This window comes from Corylus avellana, chromosome 1 (genome assembly GCF_965113065.1).
Source record: "Corylus avellana chromosome 1, dhCorAvel1.hap1.2, whole genome shotgun sequence".
In the NCBI taxonomy this organism is placed as follows: Eukaryota; Viridiplantae; Streptophyta; class Magnoliopsida; order Fagales; family Betulaceae; genus Corylus; species Corylus avellana.
The window spans coordinates 22,269,946-22,294,592 of NC_142490.1; the positions used below are offsets into that span (position 1 = coordinate 22,269,946).

Sequence of the window (24,647 nt, forward strand, 5' to 3'; positions counted from 1 at the left end):
CGGTAGAAATGAAACTTATATGGAAGCAGCATGGGCTTAGGGTTTTCTCAAGTGGGTCCTCAGATTTGCTCAATTGGATCATCTTCTTCCCCCTGGGATTGCTTCATCCTGCCCACCACCACAGCCCATGGCTTCTTCTGCTTTCTTCATGCACAAATCCAACAACCAAAACTATCTTCAACAAGGGTTAATGCAATTTTCTAATATTCAAAATATTTGCTATGGCTAGACTCCTAATTGGCCAGGTGCTGCAAGCTCAATTTTAATCTCTCTGATTTTTACCTTTTTTAAAAAAAAAAACAAAAAACAAAAAACAAAACAAAACAAACAAACTAAAGATGAAAGCCTGCTTATGAATTGCCTCTGGAAACCAAACTAATCTCCACCAAGGGACTAGTTGTTGTTTGATTCATGTAATCATTCCTTCGAGAGCAAGTAGAAATTAATAAGGAGTGAATCTACATATATATTTCTGTATCTTTTATTTCCTAGTCTAATAGGTGATAGATATTCCACATCAGGGTATGAGCTGCCCGTAAGCATCTTTCCTTACTAGTGTATCATGGCTATTGACGGCTAGACCTAATTTGTTCATGTAACACGTAGCCTCTATTTAAGAGAAGACAATGAATTAGAAATCATGCTTGAATATTATCAAACTCAATACAACTTCATGTATTTTGGAGGTCACGGCTCTTAGAGATGCTCCAAGTAGGATGATCCATATCTCCAATACACACCAAGGACAATTTGCTTTGAATCTTAACAAGATTTTCAGACCTTGCCACCTGCCAATCCCAATTTTTATCACGGATGAGCCTAGCATTTAGATGACTCCCTACATAAGTTTCCAGTAAAATTCCATCAGGATGCCAATGATCCATCCATTACTAGCAATGTCTCTTAACTTTAGAAGCTTTCTCCAAAACCATGAGCACGTTGTGGGATTTTAACTAGTCAAAAGCATACCATGAGCACCCTTGTGGGATTTTAACTAGTCAAAAGCATTTGCCTTTTAACGAGTATTCTTTTACCCATGCCACCTATAAGATCCAGCTCTAGCAAATAAGTACCATATAAGTCTCAACATGGAGACCTTATTCCAGTCCTCCAACCTTTTAATCCCCAAACCCCCTACCCTCTTAGGAACACAAATCAAATTCCAGCTCACCTTAGCTCTAGCTTTGGCAGCATCAGTGCCTGACAATAGAAACATATTGAATTTTTGTTCTAATAGTCTAATGATCTTCTTAGGAATGTGTTCCAATAGCCTAATGATCTTCTTAGGAATGATAAAGAGGATAACCGGTACACTAGAACACTATACAGAATAAAGGAAATCAACTACAAGGGATCAGCAAAAGATAGCTTCTTAGAAAGCCAAGAGTTAATACTCCTCTATACTTTTTCAAGTAAACCAGTTTAATTTCCTAGAGATGAGAGGGACTCCAAGATACCATACAGGAAAAAATGCTTCCTGCATTTGCAAAAAATCCAGCACAAGCAATTTTCCAGCAATGGGTAAACCAAAACAGGAAACAGAACTTTTGCTTGGATTAGATAACTACTTGAAAGCTCATAAGCTTCCAAGATACAAAATGCATGTAATCTTTATAGTGAATTAGCCGAAAATAATTTTCTTTTACAATAATCAGAACCCAAAGTCCCATCTATAATTCAAAGCACACTTCTTAAGCAGATTTAATTATTCACAAGCTTTACTCGTCAAAGAACTCTTTGGTTATGGAAGGCCATGAGCAATGCAAGTCTACTTAGCTGATATATAAAGTAAATCAACTTCTTTGAGATTCCATCATTACTCCCCGCTGTAACGACCCCTTAATAAAAATTAAGGACCAAGTCACCACAATAACTTGTACATACCTATAACCTCCCATAATATGAGTACATCACATCAAAGATTATAACAATGCAGCGGAAATAACTAAACATCAACAGTATATAACACACAAAGCATACATAAACATCTAAGTTTTAAAATCTTACATAACACTAATTACATACACCTAAGCAAACTATACAAAAAGTGTCTCGTAGGACAATACTATATACATAAAAAAAAAATTGCAATCTCTACAAAATGGGTTAGCAAAAGACTAACTCCAAAGCATCTGACACCCTATAACCTCAATCATAGTGGCCTAGGTATCAATCTTATCACCAGTGTTTACTAAACAGCCATGTATGTTTTCACAAATGATTTTTAATAAACGTCTAGTTAAATGGTAAATCAAGTGATAGACAATTTGATATATAGTAATTAAATTGTAATAATATTTCCTTGCATTTTCTTATTACATAATTAACTTTACATTTTATAATATGAAGTGGTAAAACATGCAGTTCATAACATAATAAGTAAAATATTAGTTAAAATCAACATAATTTAAGTATATAGCATTGCATAACATTTCATAACATAATATCTTATAACATACATCTCATAACATACATAACATCATAAGTGAATTTATACTCCCACTTATTCCCAAGAGTTTGCTAAGTGTTACCCCACTTAACCGCAAGGTTGCTAATAATTTATCCCTCATAGCTTTGAGGTGTTGAGCGTGTAACCCCACTCAACCGCTAGGCTGTTAGGCAACTTTGTTTCCCCCTTCCTAACATCGGGGTGTTAATCCCTCCCTAACCGTTGGGCTTTACATGCATTCATACATAAAATCATATCTTTCATATTATCATTTTTTTCGCAAATCTCATTTTCCTTCCAAACTCGACTTCTTTTTATAAATCATTTTCTTTGGAAACACATTTTCATTTAATACATATGTAAAACATTTCAAAATATATTCATACGTGTAATTAAAATAATTGTGCTCAACAAAATATACATAGTATGCTTTTGTAAAATAATGCAAGGCCAGTCAGTTTGAACTTACTAAGTCGTAGACTCACATTTCTATCTGTAAAACCGTAATGATTTTACAGATGTCACTGCAAATACTATCGCGAGGATCCGTACGCCTGATTAGAATTTTACCCTGAAGGTTTCCTGCTTCTACTTTTGAAGAGCTATCTTTCCATTAGTATGATTAGTTTAATTCTATTTATGATGCATGACTCATTGTATTATGGATAAAGTTTGTAATGTGATAATAATGTATAATAGAAGCTCTGGTATATATTTATTAGTGAGTTTGGTTATAAAAAGAAAAGAAAATTTTATTACTGGTTTTCTGCTGTGTTATTTAATTAGGAAAAAGTAGTAGTGTCACATGAGAATTTAGATAATTCCACTTACGGCTTGACTAGTAAAGCTGGAGCGCTACAGTATGGTACCAGAGCATCTAATGGAAGTACAATAAGAAGTAGATACCCGAAGAAAGTAAATGTACAAAAAACCCTTAGGAAATAACTCCCACAATGTCATTTTAGATACTCATCATCCCACCTCAATTGTTTTAATTACTAACTTAAGACCATAATTTGCTATCCATCACAAAGCATTAACTGGAGAAATAAAAATGGTTATTTATCATAACCCTTTTCATGTGTCCCCACGTATCAACTTTCTTCTCTAAAGAAATAAAAAATTTAAATAAATCAATATTTAAAAAAGATAGACTTAATAGTAAAATTTAAAAAAAAAAAAAAAAAAAAAAAAAAAAAAAAAGGTAAGTATACCTTATCTTTTGTAATAGTAATTTGAATTATTTAAACAAGAAATCTGAATTAATTAATACTCATCAATTATAAACAAAAACTTATTACCACTATAATCTTAATAAGAGCTCACCATTAAGATCTCAAAATATCTAATCAATAAGAGCAAATGCTCATTATATCAAGATTTTAGCAAAAATAAAATATCCAAATGATCATATCCATATGGTGCACCAACAATATTCACAAGGTTACACTGCATCACCATCACAAAGCAGTAACTGAAGTTCCACAAAATGTAATTAACAGACTTCAAAATATAATTAACAAACACTTGAAACCAAATATAACTTCACTTCTAAAACATATACAAGTGCATGTTAAGATCTAATAAATAAGCTAAAGGGCAATTGCATACCCGAAATCATCCATCAAATGCTTGTCTTTTTCTGCCCCTTTTGGTAAACTTGAAGGTCTTGCAAGCTTAGCATAGCCGCTGCCGTCCCCACAGTTTCCTTTCGAAGTGCTCTTTATATTCCAATAATTCTTTCCATCATTGGTTTTGCCGAAGCCAGTCACAATAATGGAATGATATTCAGCTTCTACTTTCCCTTTGTCTTTTGCTTTTGCTTTTCTTGTTTGCATACCTTCACGTTGAATCATGTCAAAAAACAAAAATAAGAACATAACAAATTGTTATGTAAACAAATTTATAACAAATGCATTTATCCCTAGAAACTCTTCAAAGTCGTAGTTAATCTGCATAGTACCATAAAGAGGTTGTATCTGTACCATTTCCATAACTTCTCTATCAATGTTCCCCATAACCATTTTCACGTCTCCCCCACGTATCAACTTTCTTCTTTAAAGAAATAAAAAAATTTAAATAAATCAATATTTAAAAAAGATAGACTTAATAGTAAAAAAATAAAAAATAAAAATAAATAAGTATGCACTCTCTTCTGTCGTAGTAATTTGAATTAACTAAACAAGAAATTTGAATTGATTAATACTCATCAATTATAAACAAAAACTACAAAAACTTATTACCGCTAAGATCTTTATAAGAGCTATAACCAGTGAGATCTTAATCTGATATCAAGATTTTAACAATAAGAGCAACTGCTCATTATATCAAGATTTTAACAAGAATAAAATATCCAAATGATCATATCCATATGGTGCACCAACAATATCCACGAGATCACGCTGCATCACCATCACAAAGCATTAACTAGAGTTCCACAAAATTTAATTAACAGATTTCAAAATGTAATTAACAAACACTTGAAACCAAATATAACTTCACTTCTAAAGCATATGCAAGTGCATGCAAAAATCTAATAAACAAGCTAAAGGGCAATTCCATACCCGAAATCGTCCATCAAATGCTTGTCTTTTTCTGCCCTTCCTGGTAAACTTGAAGTTCTTGCAATCTTAGAATAGCCGCTGTCATCCCCTAGTTTTCTCTACAAGTGTTCTTTATATTCCAATAATTTTTTCCATCATTGGTTTTGCCGAAGCCAGTCACAATAATTGAATGATATTCAGCTTCTGCTTTCCCTTTCTCTTTTGCTTTTGCTTTTCTTGTTTGCATGCCTTCATAAATTGATTATTATCAAAAAAACAAAAATAAGATCATAACAAATTGTTATCGTAAACAAATTTATAACAAATACACTTACCCTTGCAAAGTCTTCAAAGTCGTTGTTAATGTGCATAGTACCATAAAGACGTTGTATATGCACCATTTCCATTACTTCTCTCTTTGTTCCCCATAACCATTTTCATGTGTCCCCACATATCAACTTTCTTTTCTAAATAAATAAAAAATTTAAATAATTCAGTATTTAAAAAATATTGACTTAACAGTAAAATAAAAATAAAAAAGAGTTGGTATACATTCTCTTATGTGACTATGTCATAGTCATCTGAATTAATTAAACAAAAAATTTGAAATAATTAATACTCATCAATTATAAACAAAAACTTATTACTACTAAGATAATAAGAGCTCATCACCGAGATCATATCATGTAGTGATGATATCTAATCAATAAGAGCAACTGCTGATTATATCTATATTTAATGTTTTAATTTTCTAGGACACGTGTCTAGTTTTGAAGGGTATTCACATGGACTTACGTCAATACCCTTAAGTAATAATTAAGAGTGACTCTACGTGGAAAGTTTAAACTCTCTTAAAATTATTCTTTAACTAATAGATTTAAGAACTATGAAGTAGGGGTGCAAAGGCGGTTACAGTTAGCGGTTAGTGGCAATAACCGCTAACCGTAACCGCCCTAGCGGTTAGTAAATTTCACTAACCGCAACCGCTAACCGCCTAGCGGTTAGCGGTTAGCGGTTAGTGGCCGGTTAGCGGTTAGTGAAATAGATAACCGCCCGCTAACCGCTTTTTTAAAATTGGGCTTTTTTTTGGGGCTTTTTGGGCTTTTTTTTACCCTCATTTTTTTTTCTTGTATTTTTAATATCTTCTTGGGCCCAATTGCTATAAATATTTGAATTGTCATTAGATCATATGATTAAGTGTTGATCTTATAAACTTACAAACAAACAAAAATACTTCAATTGTAGTTATAAGTAACACATTGTTTAATCCAATGTCAATTATTTAATTTGATATTATATGAATCACATTGTCATTGTCATTGTACATGAATAATTGATTAAGTATTGGAATTGTAATTGGATCATATAGTTAAATATTTATCTTATACATTTATATTATTCAATATGCATATAATATAACTATAAGCAATTATATATATATATATATATATATATATATATATATATATATAAAAATTCAAAATTGTTCAAAATTGTTAATTTTCTTTTCTTTTTTTTTTTCTTTCAAAAAATGGTTAAATTTCTTTTTCTAAAAAATGTTCAAAAAATACATTAATACTTCAATTGTGATTATAAGTAACACATTGTTGAATCTAATGTCAATTACTTAATTTGATATTATATAATCATATAGTCTCATTAAATTATATCATATGATTCATATGATTAATTATTTAAATTCTTATCATATTTACTTATAATCTTTTTTCTTTGAATTGAACTTAATATCTAATGGTAAATGGCAATGTTCAAACTCCTAAATCCTAAATTCCTAAAGTATCTAATAATGGTTTAATTAAATTGTAGACTTGTAGTTATAAGTAACATATTGTTTAATTCAATTGAATCAATTGTGATTATCATTGTACATGAATCATATGATTAACTTGTAGACTTATGACTTATGAGTTATGTCATATTATATATGTATTATTTATTATTATATAATCATATGATTTAATGATCAAGTCATCATGTGATATAATCATATCAATTATAGTGATAATATATAAATTACTAAAATTATAATGATAATACATTAGTACTTAAATTATGTTTATAAGTAACACATTGGTCATTGTTTAATCCAATGTCAATTACTTAATTTAATATTATACGAATTATATCATCATTGTACATTAATAATATGATTCACTTGAAGTCTTGAATAAAGTATTTGAATTGTCATTGAATCATATGATTAACTATTGATATTATACATTTATATTATTCATATACATATGTAGACTTATATAGACTTATAGGTTTATAACATACATTGGAAATAAGTCTCTATATATTTAATTGTTGTATTAGTATGAATTAGTATACTTATGAGTTATGTCATATTATATATGTATAATTTGTTATTATATAATCAAATGATTTAATAATCAATCTCATGTGATATAATCATATAAATTATAGTGATAATATATTAATACTCAAATTGTGATTTAATGATCAAGTGATTATATGATATAATCATATAAATTATAGTGATAATATATTAATACTCAAATTGTGATTTAATTATTTTTTAAAAAAATTGTGATTTAATGATCAAGTGATTATGTTATATGTATAAATATTTTTATAATTATAATTATAAAAATATATTATATAAAAAGGCGGTTAGCGGTTAGCGGTTACGGTTAGTAGACCCAATAACCGCTAACCGCTAACCGCTAGGCGGTTATGGCGGTTAGGCGGTTAGCGGTTAATGCGGTTAGACGGTTAGGCGGTTAGGCGGTTGGCGGTTATAGCGGTTAGCGGTTAGCGGGCGGTTAAAAACCGCCCGCCTTTGCACCCCTACTATGAAGAGATTTTAGATTTTTTGTGTTTTATAGTTGGAGAAAATATTTATATCTTTCAAACTTAGCACACTACACGCCACATTCATCTCTATCATTGCTCGGTTTTTGCTGTACACTACTTTTTCCTAACAACAAAATTTATCCATCTCTATCATTGCTCGGTTTTGATGTACACTACTTTTTCCTAACAACAAAATTTATCCATCTCTATCATTGCTCGGTTTTGCTGTACACTACGTTTTCCTAACAACAAAATTTTCATAATCTGTAAATGGAATGATAAAGACCAAATAGGAATGAAAATTTTCAAATTATTCCAGTAACATCCAAGAAAGAATTTCTTTTGAGGAATAAGAAATTATCATCAAATAAAAGTAAATGAGATGAGTATATATATATTGATATAACTAAATTAACTATTAATCATCTACCAAGAAATAGCTACGTGATAGTAATAATCTTATGACTGAAACTTTTTTTTTTCTTTTTTTTTTTTAAAAAAAAAAAAAAAAAACGTTTTATTCTTCTTGTTGGAACTAGTGGCTCATATTCTCTCAGGCATAGAGAGTAATATTAGAACACCAGTAGTTGGCCGAGTAGACGGAGCGGAGTGAACGGAGCTAAACGACGTTCACAAAGTGGGAGATAGAAGATTTTAATTGCAATCTCTAGATTTCAAAGAATGACACCAAATGTAACTGATACAAGATTTTAATTGCAATCTCTATAATAAATGGTAAGAAAAAGATAAGAGATATTAGTCGAATGAAAGAACAAAATTCAATGAGCAGAGACAAGTATTAGAAGCAAAGCTTCACCTTCATAACACTATCACGGTGACAAATATAAAAGCATGTTCCTTGAGTACATAAACATAAACTAAGTGGATAAAAAAAAAAAATGGCGATCTCAAATGTAACACAAGTTTTGCCTGTTTGTTCCCTTATAAAGGATGAATTGAGTTAGAAATTCTTACCATGAGAGCTAGTTTGTATCTCGGTTTGAAAATTTTGACTTTTAGACCCCAAGTTGTAATAATTCAGAAAAATCTCAATTTTATCACATAATTCATATCAACAAAGTCATCAACTTAAAGTCCAACACCACATATATAAATACCAAAATCAAAGCAAGCATGAAAGAAATTCACATAGAGAATTTGATAATAAAGTAAAAACCTTTTGAAGAACTCCTCAAAAGTAAAATCACTCTTAAGGACCAGCCAACCAAGTAAAATCACTCTTAAGGACCAGCCAACCAACCCCAAAGGTATTCACTATAGTAGACTTTTACGTTAATCTTACTTACAAAACCTTTGTAACTCACAAACTCAATTTCTTCAAAATATCTATGTTTTGTTTCAATGCTACATCCAGCCTTTTCATTGCATTGTGGTCTGGTATTTCATTGATTGGGATGATTTTAGGATGGATGTTCCCCTTTTGGAAGGTTAAAATAGAAGCAGTGGGCAAGGTTTGATGTTGCAGGTTCTGAAATGTATCCAACTGAATCAGGGTCTTGGTTGATATATTCTTACACACAAGATGGGTTTTTCTACCTTAGTTTGGTCGAGGAAGAGCAGTGAACATTGGTAGCTTGGTAGAAGGTAATAATCCGAATTGAAATACAGTAGCTTTTTCATTTGAGAAACCAGGAGGCAGTAATTTGATGCGAAGCAAAAAACCTCATCCGGACTTGACATGTCAAGAATCCTTTTGAAAGAGAGGAGTGCCTTCGAGAACGCAGACTCATAAAGAATACATTATGGTATATCTTGACAACCATGAAACTCAAAAGTCCTTACACAAATACATCACACCACAACAAATACAATTGGTTACAATGTATCACTTCAAAGCAGCCCACTAATTTCAGGTGAAATATAATAAGAGGTCACTCAAGACTGGTGAATTGGTAACAACAATATTTCACTTCAAATACAGTTTGGTACAATGGCATGGTTTAAGCATCTCAGATGCAACTTGACAATTCACACATTACTTAACCCACACTATGGAATAGTCAAACCGGAGGCGGGTTGTGGGGCAAAAATTGTAAGGATAATGGAATAATTCTATTCCAAATAAAATAAGCACATAACATAAAGGACCAACTAAACTAGCAAATGCTTCTCGCATTCAAAAGAATTGAAATTAAATATCATAATAGTAGTATAAACTTTAATTGGCAAAAGCTCAATGCATCATCTTAATTACAACAGAAAAGGTGCTATATATATAGCAATTATCCACACAGAGATATAAAGGACTTGCTAATACGATTCACTAAATAAGCATCAGTAGTATGTCAACATTCCAATGAGTACAACTATTCTTCTGTCTAGGCTTAGGTAAATACATATTTCCTTTTTTTTCTCATGAGTAGCTCAAGGGTATTACATATTTCCAAAAATCTCCTTAAAACTCTCCATATGCATATGTCACTGCTGGAAAATCTTCTCATACGACCCGCTTGCCTGCATAAAAAAAGCCATCCACCAATAGGTCAATATGATTAAAATGCCAAAAGAATCTCGTGAAGGATAGATGCTTGACAAGATGTTTGGCCTCATAACCTATTCACTTGTTTCATCATACACTTTTGGGACTTCGGAGAATAATGTAACTTTTTAAAGAAACCAAAAAGAAAAAAAAGAAAAAAGAAAACGAAAAAGAAAAAAGACACAAGTGTTTGTGTGTGTATCTCCACATCCATCCATGAAGAGTAAAATATAAATATATTTATGTGTGCACGCACGCACATTTCGCACAATTATGAGCAAAGAAAGAGGTAAGCTACCAATTTGAAATCCAAATTATACACTTCAAGGCCAGCCACAGTTTGCCACAATAAAATTACAAATGGGTTTTGTGTTTTTGCAGGAAACATGGAATGTTAATATAGGACCTAAGGCCCTATGGCTTGTGACAGAACCCAACTCCATCATCCCTGGGACACCAAAAGAAGGCTCTATCTAGGTATCCACTTTTTGAATAGAGCACAACCCTATTAGGCTACATTGTCTGTGTTTTTGTTTTCTAATTTCAACACAAACACCTATTAGGCTACGTTGCCTGTGTTTTTGTTTTTTAAGACTGATGGTTACTTATCAAAAATAAATAAATAACTCAAAACACAAAAACAAATATCCCCAAACACATTAGTACTGCTATATATAATTGAAGTAAGGCAGTAGCAAGAAGCACTAGAATTCATATTCTGATCAAGATATTTAGCTCACATACGTCGTCTACGCAAGTGCTGTGCAATCTTCCTTCTAAGTCCAATTGAGGATGCCGCAGCAAACTTGTCCACCTCCTTGCCACGTTTGAAAAAGATAAAGAGCAGAAACCTCCTAACCTCCTAAAATCTCCTTAAACTCTCCATATGCATATGTCACTGCTGAAAAATCTTCTCATACAACCCGCTTGCCTGCATAAAAACAGCAATCCACCAATAGGTTAATGATTAAAATGCCAAAAGAATCTCGTGAAGGACAGATGCTTGACAAGATGTTTTGCCTCATAACCTATTCACTTGTTTCATCAAACAATTTTGGGACTTGGGAGAATAATGTAACTTTTTAAAGAAACCAAAAAAATAATAAATAAAAAAAAAAAGAAAGAAATAGAAACAGAAAAAAGACATGAGTGTTTGTGTGTGTATCTCCACATCCATCCATGAAGAGTAAAATATAAATATATCTATGTGTGCGCGCACGCATTTCGCACAATTGTGAGCAAAGAAAGAGGTAAGCTACCAATTTGAAATCCAAATTATACACTCCAAGGCCAGCCACGGTTTGCCACAATAAAATTACAAGTGGGTTTTGTGTTTTTACAGGAAACATGGAATGTTAATGTAGGACCTAAAGCCCCATGGCTTGTGACAGAACCCAACTCCATCATCCCTGGGACACCAAAAGAAGGTTCTATCTAGGTATCCACTTTTTGAATAGAGCACAACCCTATTAGGCTACGTTGTCTGTGTTTTTGTTTTCTAATTTCAACACAAACACCTATTAGGCTACGTTGCCTGTGTTCTTGTTTTTTAAGACTGATGGTTACTTAAAAATAAATAAATAACTCTAAACACAAAAACAAATATCCCCAAACACATTAGTACTGCTATATATAATTGAAGTAAGGCAGTAGCAAGAAACACTAGAATTCATATTCTGATCAAGATATTTAGCTCACGTACGTTGTCTACGCAAGTGCTGCGCAATCTCCCTTCTAAGTCCAATTGAGGATGCCGCCGCAAACTTATCCACCTCCCTGCCATGTTTGAAAAAGATAAAGTGCAAAAACCTCCTAACCTCCTAAAATCTCCTTAAACTCTCCATATGCATATGTCACTGCTGAAAAATCTTCTCATACAACCCGTTTGCCTGCATAAAAACAGCCATCCACCAATAGGTCAATGATTAAAATGCCAAAAGAATCTCTTGAAGGACAGATGCTTGACAAGATGTTTTGCCTCATAACCTATTCACTTGTTTCATCAAACAATTTTGGGACTTGGGAGAATAATGTAACTTTTTAAAGAAACCAAAAAATAAATAAATAAATAAATAAAATAAAAAAGAAAGAAAGAAAAAAAAAAAAAAAAAAAAAAAAAGACATGAGTGTTCGTGTGTGTATCTCCACATCCATCTGTGAAGAGTAAAATATAAATATATCTATGTGTGCGCGAGCGCATTACGTGCAATTGTGGGCAAAGAAAGAGGATTAAGCTACCAATTTGAAATCCAAATTATACACTCCATAGCCAGCCACGGTTTGCCACAATATAATTACAAGTGGGTTTTGTGTTTTTGCAGGAAACATGGAATGTTAATATAGAACCTCAAGCCCTATGCTTGTGACAAAACCCAACTCCATCATCCCTGGGACACCAAAAGAAGGCTCTATCTAGGTATCCACTTTTTGAATAGAGCACAACCCTATTAGGCTACATTGTCTGTATTTTTGTTTTCTAATTTCAACACAAACACCTATTAGGCTACGTTGTCTATGTTTTTGTTTTTTAAGACTGATGGTTACTTATCAAAAATAAGTAAATAACTCAAAACACAAAAACAAATATCCCCAAACACATTAGTACTGCTATATATAATTGAAGTAAGGCAGTAGCAAGAAACACTAGAATTCATATTTTGATCAAGATATTTAGCTCACGTACGTCGTCTATGCAAGTGCTGTGCAATCATACTTCTAAGTCCATCTGAGGATATTGCACCAAACTTGTCCACCTCCTTGCCACGTTTGAAAAAGATAAAGTGCGGACACCTCCTAACACCCCAGTCAGCAGCCAGGCCCCCGGCCTGAGGGCCACCCTCAACTATGTCTACTTGCAAGAAAACAACTTTCGGGTACTTTGCAGTTAAGATTGTGTAAAGAAGAGAATACAAACGGCAGCGATGATCAGAGAAGTACAGGATTGCCAGGCGAGATGTCCTTGAAGCAGCATTCAACTGTGTTTCCAGTTCACTAGCAGTGGAAATATGAATAACTTGATCCCCTGTTGTAAACCAAAATTGATCAAAATTTGTCTAAGAAACACCATTACCTGTTATTATGTTCTCATAAATCAATGATGGAAAAAAAACAAAATTGTCCAAACCAATTATCATACAACTTCGTGCCTCTGATGTGAGCAAAAGAAAACTCTTTCCTCTAGCCTTAATTGAACGAAACTTTCCAAAGATCTACCCAAACTTCTTTCTTTCTTTTTTTAATTTTCTTTTTTTGGATGGGGGCATTGGTTTGGGAAATCAATAGGGTAACTTTTCAAAAAAAAAAAAGACATGGGTGTTTGTGTGTGTATAACTCCCCAATTAGTTGGGTTCACGAGAGATAGACTTAAGATAATCTGCAGTGAATCGATTAAGGCATCAAAACCAAACAAAGTTGTGAATAATTAAGTAAATTAATCTCCTTAAAATGTAATTAATTCCTTTACCTTTATCTGCTTTCTCCTTATACTCCCTGACATACAACAGATCAAAATTATGATCATCTAAGGGGGGCCTCCAACGCGCAATGGTACGAAAGGTCTTAGTCTTGCCTCCATCAGCATGATCCTTGGCCTCAAAGGTTACAAAATACCTTTGTATATCACAAGACTGAGACATTGCTTTCACTACCTTCACAAACTCCAACTGAGGAGGCATTTGAGGCTACACACAAAAGCCACCACGAATACATAATTATTATCTCACTATTTCAGCATATATATATATATATATATATATATATATATATATATATATATATAACAAAAAAGAAAAAAAGAAAAAACCAACCTTGAAGAAAGTTCTTAGTTGTCTACGCCTTTGGTATTCATCGATTGCGCGCATCGAAACCGTTTTGCATATGGCGCGCGAATATTTGCATTTGGGACTGAGTGGTGAAATTATACCATGAGGCATGGTGCCAGACTGGCCCTTCAGGCTCGCCAGACTGACCATATCAAAGCCCTATAACGGAAGGAAGGAGAAGGAGTGTTAAAGCTTGCAGACAAATTAAGGCATAAATAGGCGTAGAAGACGAAGAGAATTCGTTTTACTTACATCACTCTTATACAATGATGAAGTGTAGCGGAAAAGTAATTCGCCCCTCAACAGTGAAAATCTCCTCCTGCGGCTCGGTATCCGGCCCTCGGATAGCTGCGGAAGAGAAGGATCCAAGGAAGGGACAGAAACATCGCGATCCATCTCTCTCTTTCTCTGTGCAAGAAACCCTAGCCACCACACTCGCGGCAGCAATAATGAATTTTTTTGTTATTTATATAAGAGACGGCACCAATTTACAATAAATAAGAGACGGTTAGAGCGGCTAGGAATTCTAGGAAGAAATTCATCCAAAGAAATCGATCTGGCTTTAGGTGCGGTAGTCCAAAACTGCACCGTTTGGTGCAGTTTTGGGCAATAAACAAATAGTTTTTTTAAAGAAAAAGAAAAATATTAAAAAACTAAAAATATTAAAAAAAATAAAATAGTAGAGAAAGAAACAAAAAATGAAAGGGGTGGCTCCTTGGCCAAATTGCACCCCATTTTGGCCAAGGGGGTGGATTTCCATTATCCTCCTCCAACTTTCTCACCTGTTAACTAGCATTTTCATTATCCTCCTCCAACTTTCTCGAGAAAGTGACAGAATATTGGAAGCCAAAAGAAAAAATTCAAAGAAACACAAAACTTCAAAAACCATGAGGTTCTTGTATTTCATTCCACCAGCAACACCCATTTCAATCCGGACCACCCCAAAGGCCATGAGGGTGGATCTTCGTTGATTCTGGCAGCGGTGAAGGCTATCATGTGCTTTCTCTGATTCCCTCTTATTCCTGATTTCCCTTGAAGGCATGAATTCTATAGATCTGATGGAGACTTTTTGGTACATGGATCTGGTTGAAACAACGATTTCTTTGATCCATCATGTATCTTTCAGCAAAATCATGAAAACCCGCTAGAGGATAGTTATCAACACCAAGAGCAAGAACATGCACTGAATCTGCAAGAACATCATGATCAACTGCTGTTTTTATTTTTAATTCTTTCTAGTTTTTAGTTTTTTTAACTTTTTTAATTGTTTTAATATTTTTAATTATTAGTTTTTTATATTTTTTAATTCTTAAATAATTGTTTGTTATATTTATAAAAAAAAGAAGAAAAAAAAAACCTATTTTTTCCCACCCCGTTTGGTGCAGTCCAACCACCTGAGCCGAATCCGAAGAAATACATATTTAATTAATTAATTAATTAATTTTTCGTTTTCTTTTTAAGCTTTTTATATCCAAATGCATATTTTCTATTTGACATTTATAATTAAAAATATTTACGAATTAAAAAAAAAAAAACAATTTATAACATAAAACTTATATTATTATTAGAATAAAATAAAATTTAAAAATAGAATAATAAAACATGTTGGTACGTGGGCCAGCCCACCAAAAGCCCATTCTTGTCTTGAGTCGACTTGATGAACAGGTCCTTATTTAAACAAAATAAGGCCCATGTCGCATCTTGGCGTCGAAGCCCGCTCAGTCTTCTCCTGAATGTTGAAGCAACCCATATCTCATGCAAAACAATTCAGTTGACGGTTAATTTGTTGCTGTCATGGGAAATCTTGGCTTCTCAGCTCGTCACAAGCCCAAAAATATCTCTATCCACACAACCTAAGAATAGATTGAGTAATTGAATAGTATTATTCTTTCCATTTTTCCAGAAGAATGGAACTTCAAAGTTGGAGAATATGTTTTATTTAAGAATGTCTTTAATATTACTTGGATTAGCTTTTTTGATGTTATCAATTTTTAATACTTAGGGTTCATTTGAAATTGTGGTTTCAATAAGTGCGATTTTAAAAATTGTGTTTTTGAAATCGCTACTTTTTGAAATACCGCAAAGGCATTTGGTAAAACATATTAAAAGATACTTTTTTATCAAATATTTGTTATGCAAAATCGTGATTTTGGTTTAAATTCGTTTATTTTCAAATAAACGCCCCATAGCCTGCTTATAAAAATCGATTTTTTTTTCTTTCTATTTTAGGTTATGTGTTTTTTAAATCGTAATGCCAAACGTCTTATGTTTTGCAATATCTTTTAAAAATGTAGATTATTCTTGCGAAATGGCAATCCCAAACGAGACATCCCGTATTGTTTAATTACTTATTTATATGGCCTTAATTAAAGAATATTGATTATAGCATTTTTTATATCTAAAAAAAAATCTTTATTAATATTCATTAATTATGAAACTTCTGGGCTAAAAGAATGATGCTTAGATGAGAGATGGACGACTGAAATTTATGAATTTGAGAATCTCAAATTTAAAGAGAATTCTAGGAAATCTCAATCCTTTATTTTGTGCGACAGCTGGCACGTTGTAAATTGTTAAATGTAAGGCATGACTAGGATTTAATAATAAAAGAATCTCAAATTTAAAAGAAATTTGTTGGGATTCCTAATCCCTTATTTTGAGAAGTTGGAAAAAATATTTGTTTGATGTAAATATTGTCTTTTGGCTGATTATAGTGCATGGTTTTTGTAAGTATTGAATAGTTGGAATGATGTATGGGTGATGGAACCCTGCAACAAATAACATAAATATAATAAATAATAAACTCCTCTTTTTTTTCATGTTTTTATTTTCCATCACATGGTACTTTTTTCTATGCTTTCTCATTGTTTCATGAAATACATTACTTCAAAACTGGGTCTAAGGAGCTCGAAGGTGGTAAAAAAGAAGATGCATAACCATAGGTGATTTCGTCATACAAATATAGAGATATGGGAGGAACCCAATTATTATAACTTTTCTTTTCTTTTTTTGGTTCAAAAAATTTGGACCATTTCTTGATTTATGCATGTCAACCTTGAGGAGGGACATTCTAATCTTCTCTGTATTTAGTTGCATTAGAATATTCATATTCAAGTTGTAAATAGATGGAGTCCCCAATGCAACTTTCACAACAAATGAGTATTATGAAAACAAGTTCATTGCCATTAATATACAACTTAAAGCGTATTCAAATCTTAAGCTTTTAGAATAGTCGACCATTTAATATTATATCATGACAGAAGTTCTGAGTTTGAACGAAACTGTTCATTCGCCATTTCAGTCAAATATTTAGCAGACCATCAAATATAGCCGAAGCACAACAGTTATGTCATTACTTCAAAAGCTGCAGTACAATAGCACCAATACAACAGCCCTTTTAGGCACAATGGCTAAGAAGATGCTCAAGAACCTTGATGGATGCCTACAATGAAAGGGCATTGAAAGCAACTACCAAGTAAAAAAATCACATCATCCAAAGCCAAATATACCAGTTTTATAGCAAACAATTGGCAAGAAATGCACCACTGAAAAGTGGACCTACCAAAAGTATAGGACAATTGGATTTGATACCAAAGAAAGTATCATGGAATGACTTTTACAGAAACTGGAGATTCATCACAAGACTGCCTTGCTGATCAACTAATAGTACAGACATATCCAGAGTAAATTGAAGAAGAAGAAGAAGAAGAAGAAGAGAAAGAATTACTTCAATTGAATTGTAAGTAATATTTCTTCAAAACACACAAATGCTGCGCAGGAGTAGATAAATGTATCCAAATATGTGAATGCAAGCCTAATGACTTGAAATTTGCTTAAACAGACAGACTAACATCAGAAGCACAACAATAACGTCTCAACCGATGCAGGGAAGGCATGCATTTTGCTCACATCTTGCCGCTGCTTCTTCATTTTCCAGCATTAGAAGTTGCCACAACCAATACAATCAATCAGAAAAGATGAAATGGATTAGATATTTGTTATTGAAGTAATAACAAGATTTTTGTTATTGAAATTAGCCCACAACAACTAATGTGAGCAAAGAACATGTGGATTTAAACAAACTAAGCAATCAAGCCTATTCACACAAACAGACCCCAAGCATGCAAACATTTTACCACTCACCAAAATATGTCATGGCCTTATATTATGCATAGCTGAATGATAAGCTTCAAGAAATATACATGCACCTAGTACGCATACAATTCCAAGATAACAAGATAATCCACACCATTGGAAATATCATTGAAAAGCGAAGGCGAAACCCAAGTACACATAAATTATACAAGAGAAGACATCTAATTAGAAGGAGAGAAAAGATCAAGAAAATCATGAAAACATTAATATTTCTTAATAAATGAAGAGAATATGCAGTGCATACACAAGAATATGCAGTGCATACACAAGAATATGTGTTTTTGTTTTCTAATTTCAACACAAACACCTATTAGGCTACGTTGCCTGTGTTTTTGTTTTTTAAGACTGACGGTTACTTATCAAAAATAAATAAATAACTCAAAGCACAAAAACAAATATCCCCAAACACATTAGTACTGCTATATATAATTGAAGTAAGGCAGTAGCAAGAAACACTAGAATTCATATTCTGATCAAGATATTTAGCTCACGTACGTCGTCTACGCAAGTGCTGCGCATTCTTCCTTCTAAGTTCAATTGAGGATGCCGCAGCAAACTTGTCCACCTCCTTGCCACGTTTGAAAAAGATAAAGTGCAGAAACCTCCTAACCTCCTAAAATCTCCTTAAACTCTCCATATGCATATGTCACTGCTGAAAAATCTTCTCATACAACCCGCTTGCCTGCATAAAAACAGCCATCCACCAATAGGTCAATCAATGATTAAAATGCCAAAAGAATCTCGTGAAGGACAGATGCTTGACAAGATGTTTTGCCTCATAACCTATTCACTTGTTTCATCAAACAATTTTGGGACTTGGGAGAGTAATGTAACTTTTTAAAGAAACCAAAAAATAAAAAATAAAAAAAGAAAGAAAAAGAAAAAGAAAAAAGACATGAGTGTTTCTGTGTGTATCTCCACATCCATCTGTGAAGAGTAAAATATAAATATATCTATGTGTGCGCGAGCGCATTTCGTGCAATTGTGAGCAAAGAAAGAGGATTAAGCTACCAATTTGAAATCCAAATTATACACTCCATAGCCAGCCACGGTTTGCCACAATATAATTACAAGTGGGTTTTGTGTTTTTGCAGGAAACATGGAATGTTAATATAGGACCTCAAGCCCTATGCTTGTGACAAAACCCAACTCCATCATCCCTGGGACACCAAAAGAAGGCTCTATCTAGGCATCCACTTTTTGAATAGAGCACAACCCAATTCGGCTACGTTGTCTGTATTTTTGTTTTCTAATTTCAACACAAACACCTATTAGGCTACGTTGTCTATGTTTTTGTTTTTTAAGACTGATGGTTACTTATCAAAAATAAATAAATAACTCAAAACACAAAAACAAATATCCCCAAACACATTACTACTGCTATATATAATTGAAGTAAGGCAGTAGCAAGAAACACTAGAATTCATATTCTGATCAAGATATTTAGCTCACGTACATCGTCTACGCAAGTGCTGTGCAATCATACTTCTAAGTCCATCTGAGGATATTGCACCAAACTTGTCCACCTCCTTGCCACGTTTGAAAAAGATAAAGTGCGGACACCTCCTAACACCCCAGTCAGCAGCCAGGCCCCCGGCCTGAGGGCCACCCTCAACTATGTCTACTTGCAAGAAAACAACTTTCGGGTACTTTGCAGTTAAGCTTGTGTAAAGAAGAGAATACAAACGGCAGCGATGATCAGAGAAGTACAGGATTGCCAGGCGAGATGTCCTTGAAGCAGCATTCAACTGTGTTTCCAGTTCACTAGCAGTGGAAATATGAATAACTTGATCCCCTGTTGTAAACCAAAATTGATCAAAATTTGTCTAAGAAACACCATTACCTGTTATTATGTTCTCATAAATCAATGATGGGAAAAAAACAAAATTGTCCAAACCAATTATCATACAACTTCATATCTCTGATGTGAGCAAAAGAAAACTCTTTCCTCTAGCCTTAATTGAACGAAACTTTCCAAAGATCTACCCAAACTTCTTTCTTTTTTTAAAAAATTTTCTTTTCTTGGATGGGGGCATTGGTTTGGGAAATCAATAGTGTAACTTTTCAAAAAAAAAAAGACATGGGTGTTTGTGTGTGTATAACTCCCCAATTAGTTGGGTTCACGAGAGATAGACTTAAGATAATCTGCAGTGAATCGATTAACGCATCAAAACCAAACAAAGTTGTGAATAATTAAGTAAATTAATCTCCTTAAAATGTAATTCCTTTACCTTTATCTTCTTTCTCCTTATACTCCCTGACATACAACAGATCAAAATTATGATCATCTAAGGGGGGCCTCCAACGCGCAATGGTTCGAAAGGTCTTAGTCTTGCCTCCATCAGCATGATCCTTGGCCTCAAAGGTTACAAAATACCTGCGTATATCACAAGACTGAGACATTGCTTTCACTACCTTCACAAACTCCAGCTGAGGAGGCATTTGAGGCTACACACAAAAGCCACCATGAATACATAATTATTATCTCACTATTTCAGCATATATATATATATATATATAACAAAAAAGAAAAAAAGAAAAAACCAACCTTGAAGAAAGTTCTTAGTTGTCTACGCCTTTGGTATTCATCGATTGCGCGCATCGAAATTGTTTTGCATGTGTCGCGCGAATATTTGCACTTGGGACTGAGTGGTGAAATTATACCATGAGGCATGGTGCCAGACTGGCCCTTCAGGCTCGCCAAACTGACCATATCAAAGCCCTATAACGGAAGGAAGGAGAAGGAGTGTTAAAGCTTGCAGACAAATTAAGGCATAAATAGGCGTAGAAGACGAAGAGAATTCGTTTTACTTACATCACTCTTATACAATGATGAATTGTAGCGGAAAAGTAATTCGCCCCTCAACAGTGAAAATCTACGCCTGCGGCTCGGTATCCGGCCATCGGATAGCCGCGGAAGAGCAGGATCCGAGGCAGGGACAGAAACATCGCGATCCATCTCTCCCTTTCTCTGTGCAAGAAACCCTAGCCACCACACTCGCGGCAGCAACAATGAATTTTTGTTGTTATTTCTATAAGAGACGGTTAGCGCGGCTAGGAATTCTAGGAAGAAATTCATCCAAAGAAATAGATATTTAATTAATTAATTAATTAATTAATTTTTCTTTTTCTTTTTAAGCTTTTTATATCCAAATGCATATTTTCTATTTGAAATTTATAATTAAAAATATTTATGGAAAAAAAAAACATAATTAATAAATTGTAGCCATAAATAATAGATACTTAATTAATTAAATTTTTCTTTTTCTTTTTCTTATTTCTTTTTTCTTTATATTCAAATGCATATTTTCTAATAGACATTTATAATTAAAAATATATACGAATTTTTTTTTTTTTTTTTAAAAAAAAAAACACACAATTTATAATATAAAACTTATATTATTATTAGAATAAAATAAATTTTAAAAATAGAATAATAAAACATGTTGGTACGTGGGCCAGCCCACCAAAAGCCCATTATCGAACTGCCGGCCTCTTAATGAAAAGGTCCTTATTATTACAAAATAAGGCCCATGTCGCATCTTGGCGTCGAAGCCCGCTCAGTCTTCTCCTGAATGTTGAAGCAACCCATATCTCATGCAAACAATTCAGTTGACGGTTAATTTGTTGCTGTCATGGGAAATCTTGGCTTCTCAGCTCGTCACAAGCCCAAAAATATCTCTATACACAACCTAAGAATAGATTGAGTAATTGAATAGTATTATTCTTTCCATTTTTCCAGAAGAATGGAACTTCAAAGTTGGAGAATATGTTTTATTTAAGAATGTCTTTAATATTACTTGGATTAGCTTTTTTGATGCTATGAATTTTTAATACTTAGGGTTCATTTGGAATTGCGGTTTCAATAAGTGTGATTTTAAAAATTGCGTTTTTGAAATCACTACTTTTTGAAATATCGCAAAGGCGTTTGGTAAAACAAGTTAAAATGTACTTTTTTTTATCAAATATTTGTTATGTGAAATCGTGATTTTGGTTTAAATTCGCGCATTTTCAAATAAACACCCCATAGCTTGCTTATAAAAATCGATTTTTTTTTTTCTATTTTAGATTATGTGTTTTTTAAATCACAATGCCAAACGCCTTACGTTTTGCAATATCTTTTAAAATTGTAGATTATTCTTGCGAAATGGCAATCCCAAACGAGACATCCCGTAGTGTTTAATTACTTATTTATATGGCCTTAATTAAAGAATATTGATTATAGCATTTTATATATCTAAAAAAAAAAATCTTTATTAATATTCATTAATTAGGAAACTTCTGGGCTAAAAGAACGACGCTTAGATGAAAGATGGACAGCTGAGATTTATGAATTTGAGAATCTCAAATTTAAAGAGAATTTTAGGGGATCTCAATCCTTGATTTTGTGTGACAACTAGCACGTTATGAATTGTTAGATGTAAATCATAGCTAGGATTTAATAATAAAAGAATCTCAAATTTGAAAGAAATTTGTGGGGATTCCTAATCCCTTATTTTGAGAAGTCGGGAAAAATATTTGATTGATGTAAATATTGTCTTTTGAATTAATGTCCAAGTTTGTTTAAAAAACTATTAATTAATACGAAATCAAATTGTTAAAGCTCCAAATCAAAGATTAATAAAGAAAGTAAAATAATGGGGGAAAAAAAATAAGAAGGGAAATTCTTTCATCAAATCTTTCTATGATCACAATTGTTCTCATAAAAATCATACCTATGTCATGCCACCTAAGCATTTATTTCCAAAAAATTTAAATTTAAATTTTCCACAAAACATACATGATAAGAGTTTACCTTCTTTTGGAAAGCCTTGATTTTAATTTATCTCAAATTATTAAACATTGGATGCATAGATTGAATTATTAAACTCAGAAGTTCTTGAATTAAAGGTTTTCCCACAGAATTAGACATTGAAAACAAAATTTTTTTAAGGAAATCATTTTTCAAGAAAATATTTTTTGCTGAAAACATTTCTTCGACGAAAAACATTTTACTTCAAAACAAACATAGTCTTATTTTTGTTTTATTTTGTAGAATCAATGCGACAGAGTTTAATCAGTCCCTCTAAAACATGTCCAGGAGATACTTTGCCCCCCTCCCCCCCTTGTTTTTTTCCCCTTTTGTAGGATAATTATATAGATGCTACATGATTTTGAGTATATAATTGGCTGATTATATAGTGCATGGTTTTTGTAAGTATTGAATAGTTGGAATGATGGATGGGTGATGGAACCCTGCAACAAATAACATAAATATAATAAATAATAAACTCATTTCTGGTAAAAGAGACCACAAGACTCAAATTAGAGATGGAAACAAACCACAAATAAGTTTAACAATTCTCAATTATTCGCTACTTATTTTACAAATGCAAGATGTTAACGTAAGAGCAAAGTAATGCAGTTAGACTTAGACTTAGAACATAACACATAAAAAAATTAGACATGTTACACATTATTCTCTCAACCATCTTCATTTACAAATTAAATTGTGACTTAAATGGAGTCACCATTAAATTTGTGGACTTGTGTGGGTCTCATTGTAATTGAATATGCGACCATTATTTTTTTTCCGATTGTGTTTGGAAAAATAATTGAAAATCAAGTCTTATTGTAATTGAATATGCCACCATTATTCAATATTATGGAGCAGATAAATCCAAGTGGAGGGAATTTCCCGGCAATGCTTGTGATGGTGAGGACATACTAAGGGTTAATTTATTTTCTTCTTCTTCTTTTTTTTCATGTTTTTATTTTCCATCACATGGAATTTTTTTTTCTATGCTTTCTCATTGTTTCATGAAATATATAAATTCAAAACTGGGTCTAAGGAACTCGAAGGTGGTAAAAAAGAAGATGCATAACCATAGGTGATTTCGTCATACAAATATAATGAGATATGGGAGGAACCCAATTATTATAACTTTTTTTTTTTCTTTTTTTTTTTTCAAAAAATTTGAACCATTTCTTGAATCATGCCTGTCGACCTTGAGGAGGGACATTCTAATCTTCTCTGTATTTAGTTGCATTAGAATATTCATATTCAAGTTGTAAATAGATGGAGTCCCCAATGCAACTTTCACAACAAATGAGTATTATGAAAACAAGTTCATTGCCATTAATATACAACTTAAAGCGTATTCAAATCTTAAGCTTTTAGAATAGTCGACCATTTAATATTATATCATGACAGAAGTTCTGAGTTTGAACTAAACTGTTCATTCGCCATTTCAGTCAAATATTTAGCAGACCATCAAATATAGCCGAAGCACAACGGTTATGTCATTACTTCAAAAGCTGCAGTACAATAGCACCAATACAACAGCCCTTTTAGGCACAAT

General features: G+C 32.7%; 2 protein-coding genes and 2 non-coding genes across 7 annotated transcripts; all 4 read right to left on the reverse strand.

Moving 5' to 3' along the window:
- Window positions 1-9,976: 9,976 nt before the first annotated feature.
- Window positions 9,977-14,727, reverse strand: LOC132171242 (uncharacterized). 2 transcript variants are annotated; one of them, XM_059582510.2, is made up of 7 exons: window positions 14,404-14,727; window positions 14,137-14,310; window positions 13,794-14,010; window positions 13,014-13,352; window positions 12,033-12,219; window positions 11,075-11,261; window positions 9,977-10,305 (listed from the first exon to the last, which is right to left on the reverse strand). In XM_059582510.2, exons 1-5 carry the CDS (start codon window positions 14,545-14,547, stop codon window positions 12,203-12,205), a joined length of 891 nt encoding a protein of 296 aa, XP_059438493.2. In that variant the 5' UTR covers window positions 14,548-14,727; the 3' UTR covers window positions 9,977-10,305; window positions 11,075-11,261; window positions 12,033-12,202. The 2 variants fall into 2 exon arrangements, with proteins under 2 accessions (XP_059438493.2, XP_088366757.1); XM_088510631.1 differs by lacking the exon at window positions 12,033-12,219.
- Window positions 14,728-17,168: 2,441 nt separating this feature from the next.
- On the reverse strand, window positions 17,169-17,272 carry LOC132173150 (U6 spliceosomal RNA). The gene has a single exon (XR_009439246.2). It is a non-coding gene; the product is annotated as a U6 spliceosomal RNA (small nuclear RNA).
- A 589-nt stretch (window positions 17,273-17,861) lies between these two features.
- LOC132170621 (uncharacterized) lies at window positions 17,862-21,352 on the reverse strand. Of its 3 annotated transcripts, none has more exons than XR_015909820.1 (6): window positions 21,122-21,352; window positions 20,855-21,028; window positions 20,538-20,754; window positions 19,763-20,101; window positions 18,802-18,988; window positions 17,862-18,069 (listed from the first exon to the last, which is right to left on the reverse strand). XR_015909820.1 is itself a non-coding variant. In XM_088512398.1 (5 exons), exons 1-5 carry the CDS (start codon window positions 21,263-21,265, stop codon window positions 18,972-18,974), a joined length of 891 nt encoding a protein of 296 aa, XP_088368524.1. In that variant the 5' UTR covers window positions 21,266-21,352; the 3' UTR covers window positions 17,862-18,971. The 3 variants fall into 3 exon arrangements, 1 of the variants encoding a protein (XP_088368524.1); XR_015909819.1 differs by having other exon boundaries at window positions 17,862-18,075; XM_088512398.1 differs by having other exon boundaries at window positions 17,862-18,988.
- Window positions 21,353-24,256: 2,904 nt separating this feature from the next.
- LOC132173151 (U6 spliceosomal RNA) lies at window positions 24,257-24,360 on the reverse strand. The gene has a single exon (XR_009439247.2). It is a non-coding gene; the product is annotated as a U6 spliceosomal RNA (small nuclear RNA).
- Window positions 24,361-24,647: the final 287 nt, after the last annotated feature.

Coding starts and splice junctions, on each gene's coding strand:
- LOC132171242 (XM_088510631.1), bottom strand. CDS start 14,547: ATGGATCGCGATGTTTCTGTCCCTTCCTTGGATCCTTCTCTTCCGCAG. Junction 14,311..14,403: donor CATCATTGTATAAGAGTGAT/GTAAGTAAAACG, acceptor CTTCCGTTATAG/GGCTTTGATATGGTCAGTCT. Junction 14,011..14,136: donor AACTAAGAACTTTCTTCAAG/GTTGGTTTTTTC, acceptor TTTTGTGTGTAG/CCTCAAATGCCTCCTCAGTT.
- LOC132170621 (XM_088512398.1), bottom strand. CDS start 21,265: ATGGATCGCGATGTTTCTGTCCCTGCCTCGGATCCTGCTCTTCCGCGG. Junction 21,029..21,121: donor CATCATTGTATAAGAGTGAT/GTAAGTAAAACG, acceptor CTTCCGTTATAG/GGCTTTGATATGGTCAGTTT. Junction 20,755..20,854: donor AACTAAGAACTTTCTTCAAG/GTTGGTTTTTTC, acceptor TTTTGTGTGTAG/CCTCAAATGCCTCCTCAGCT.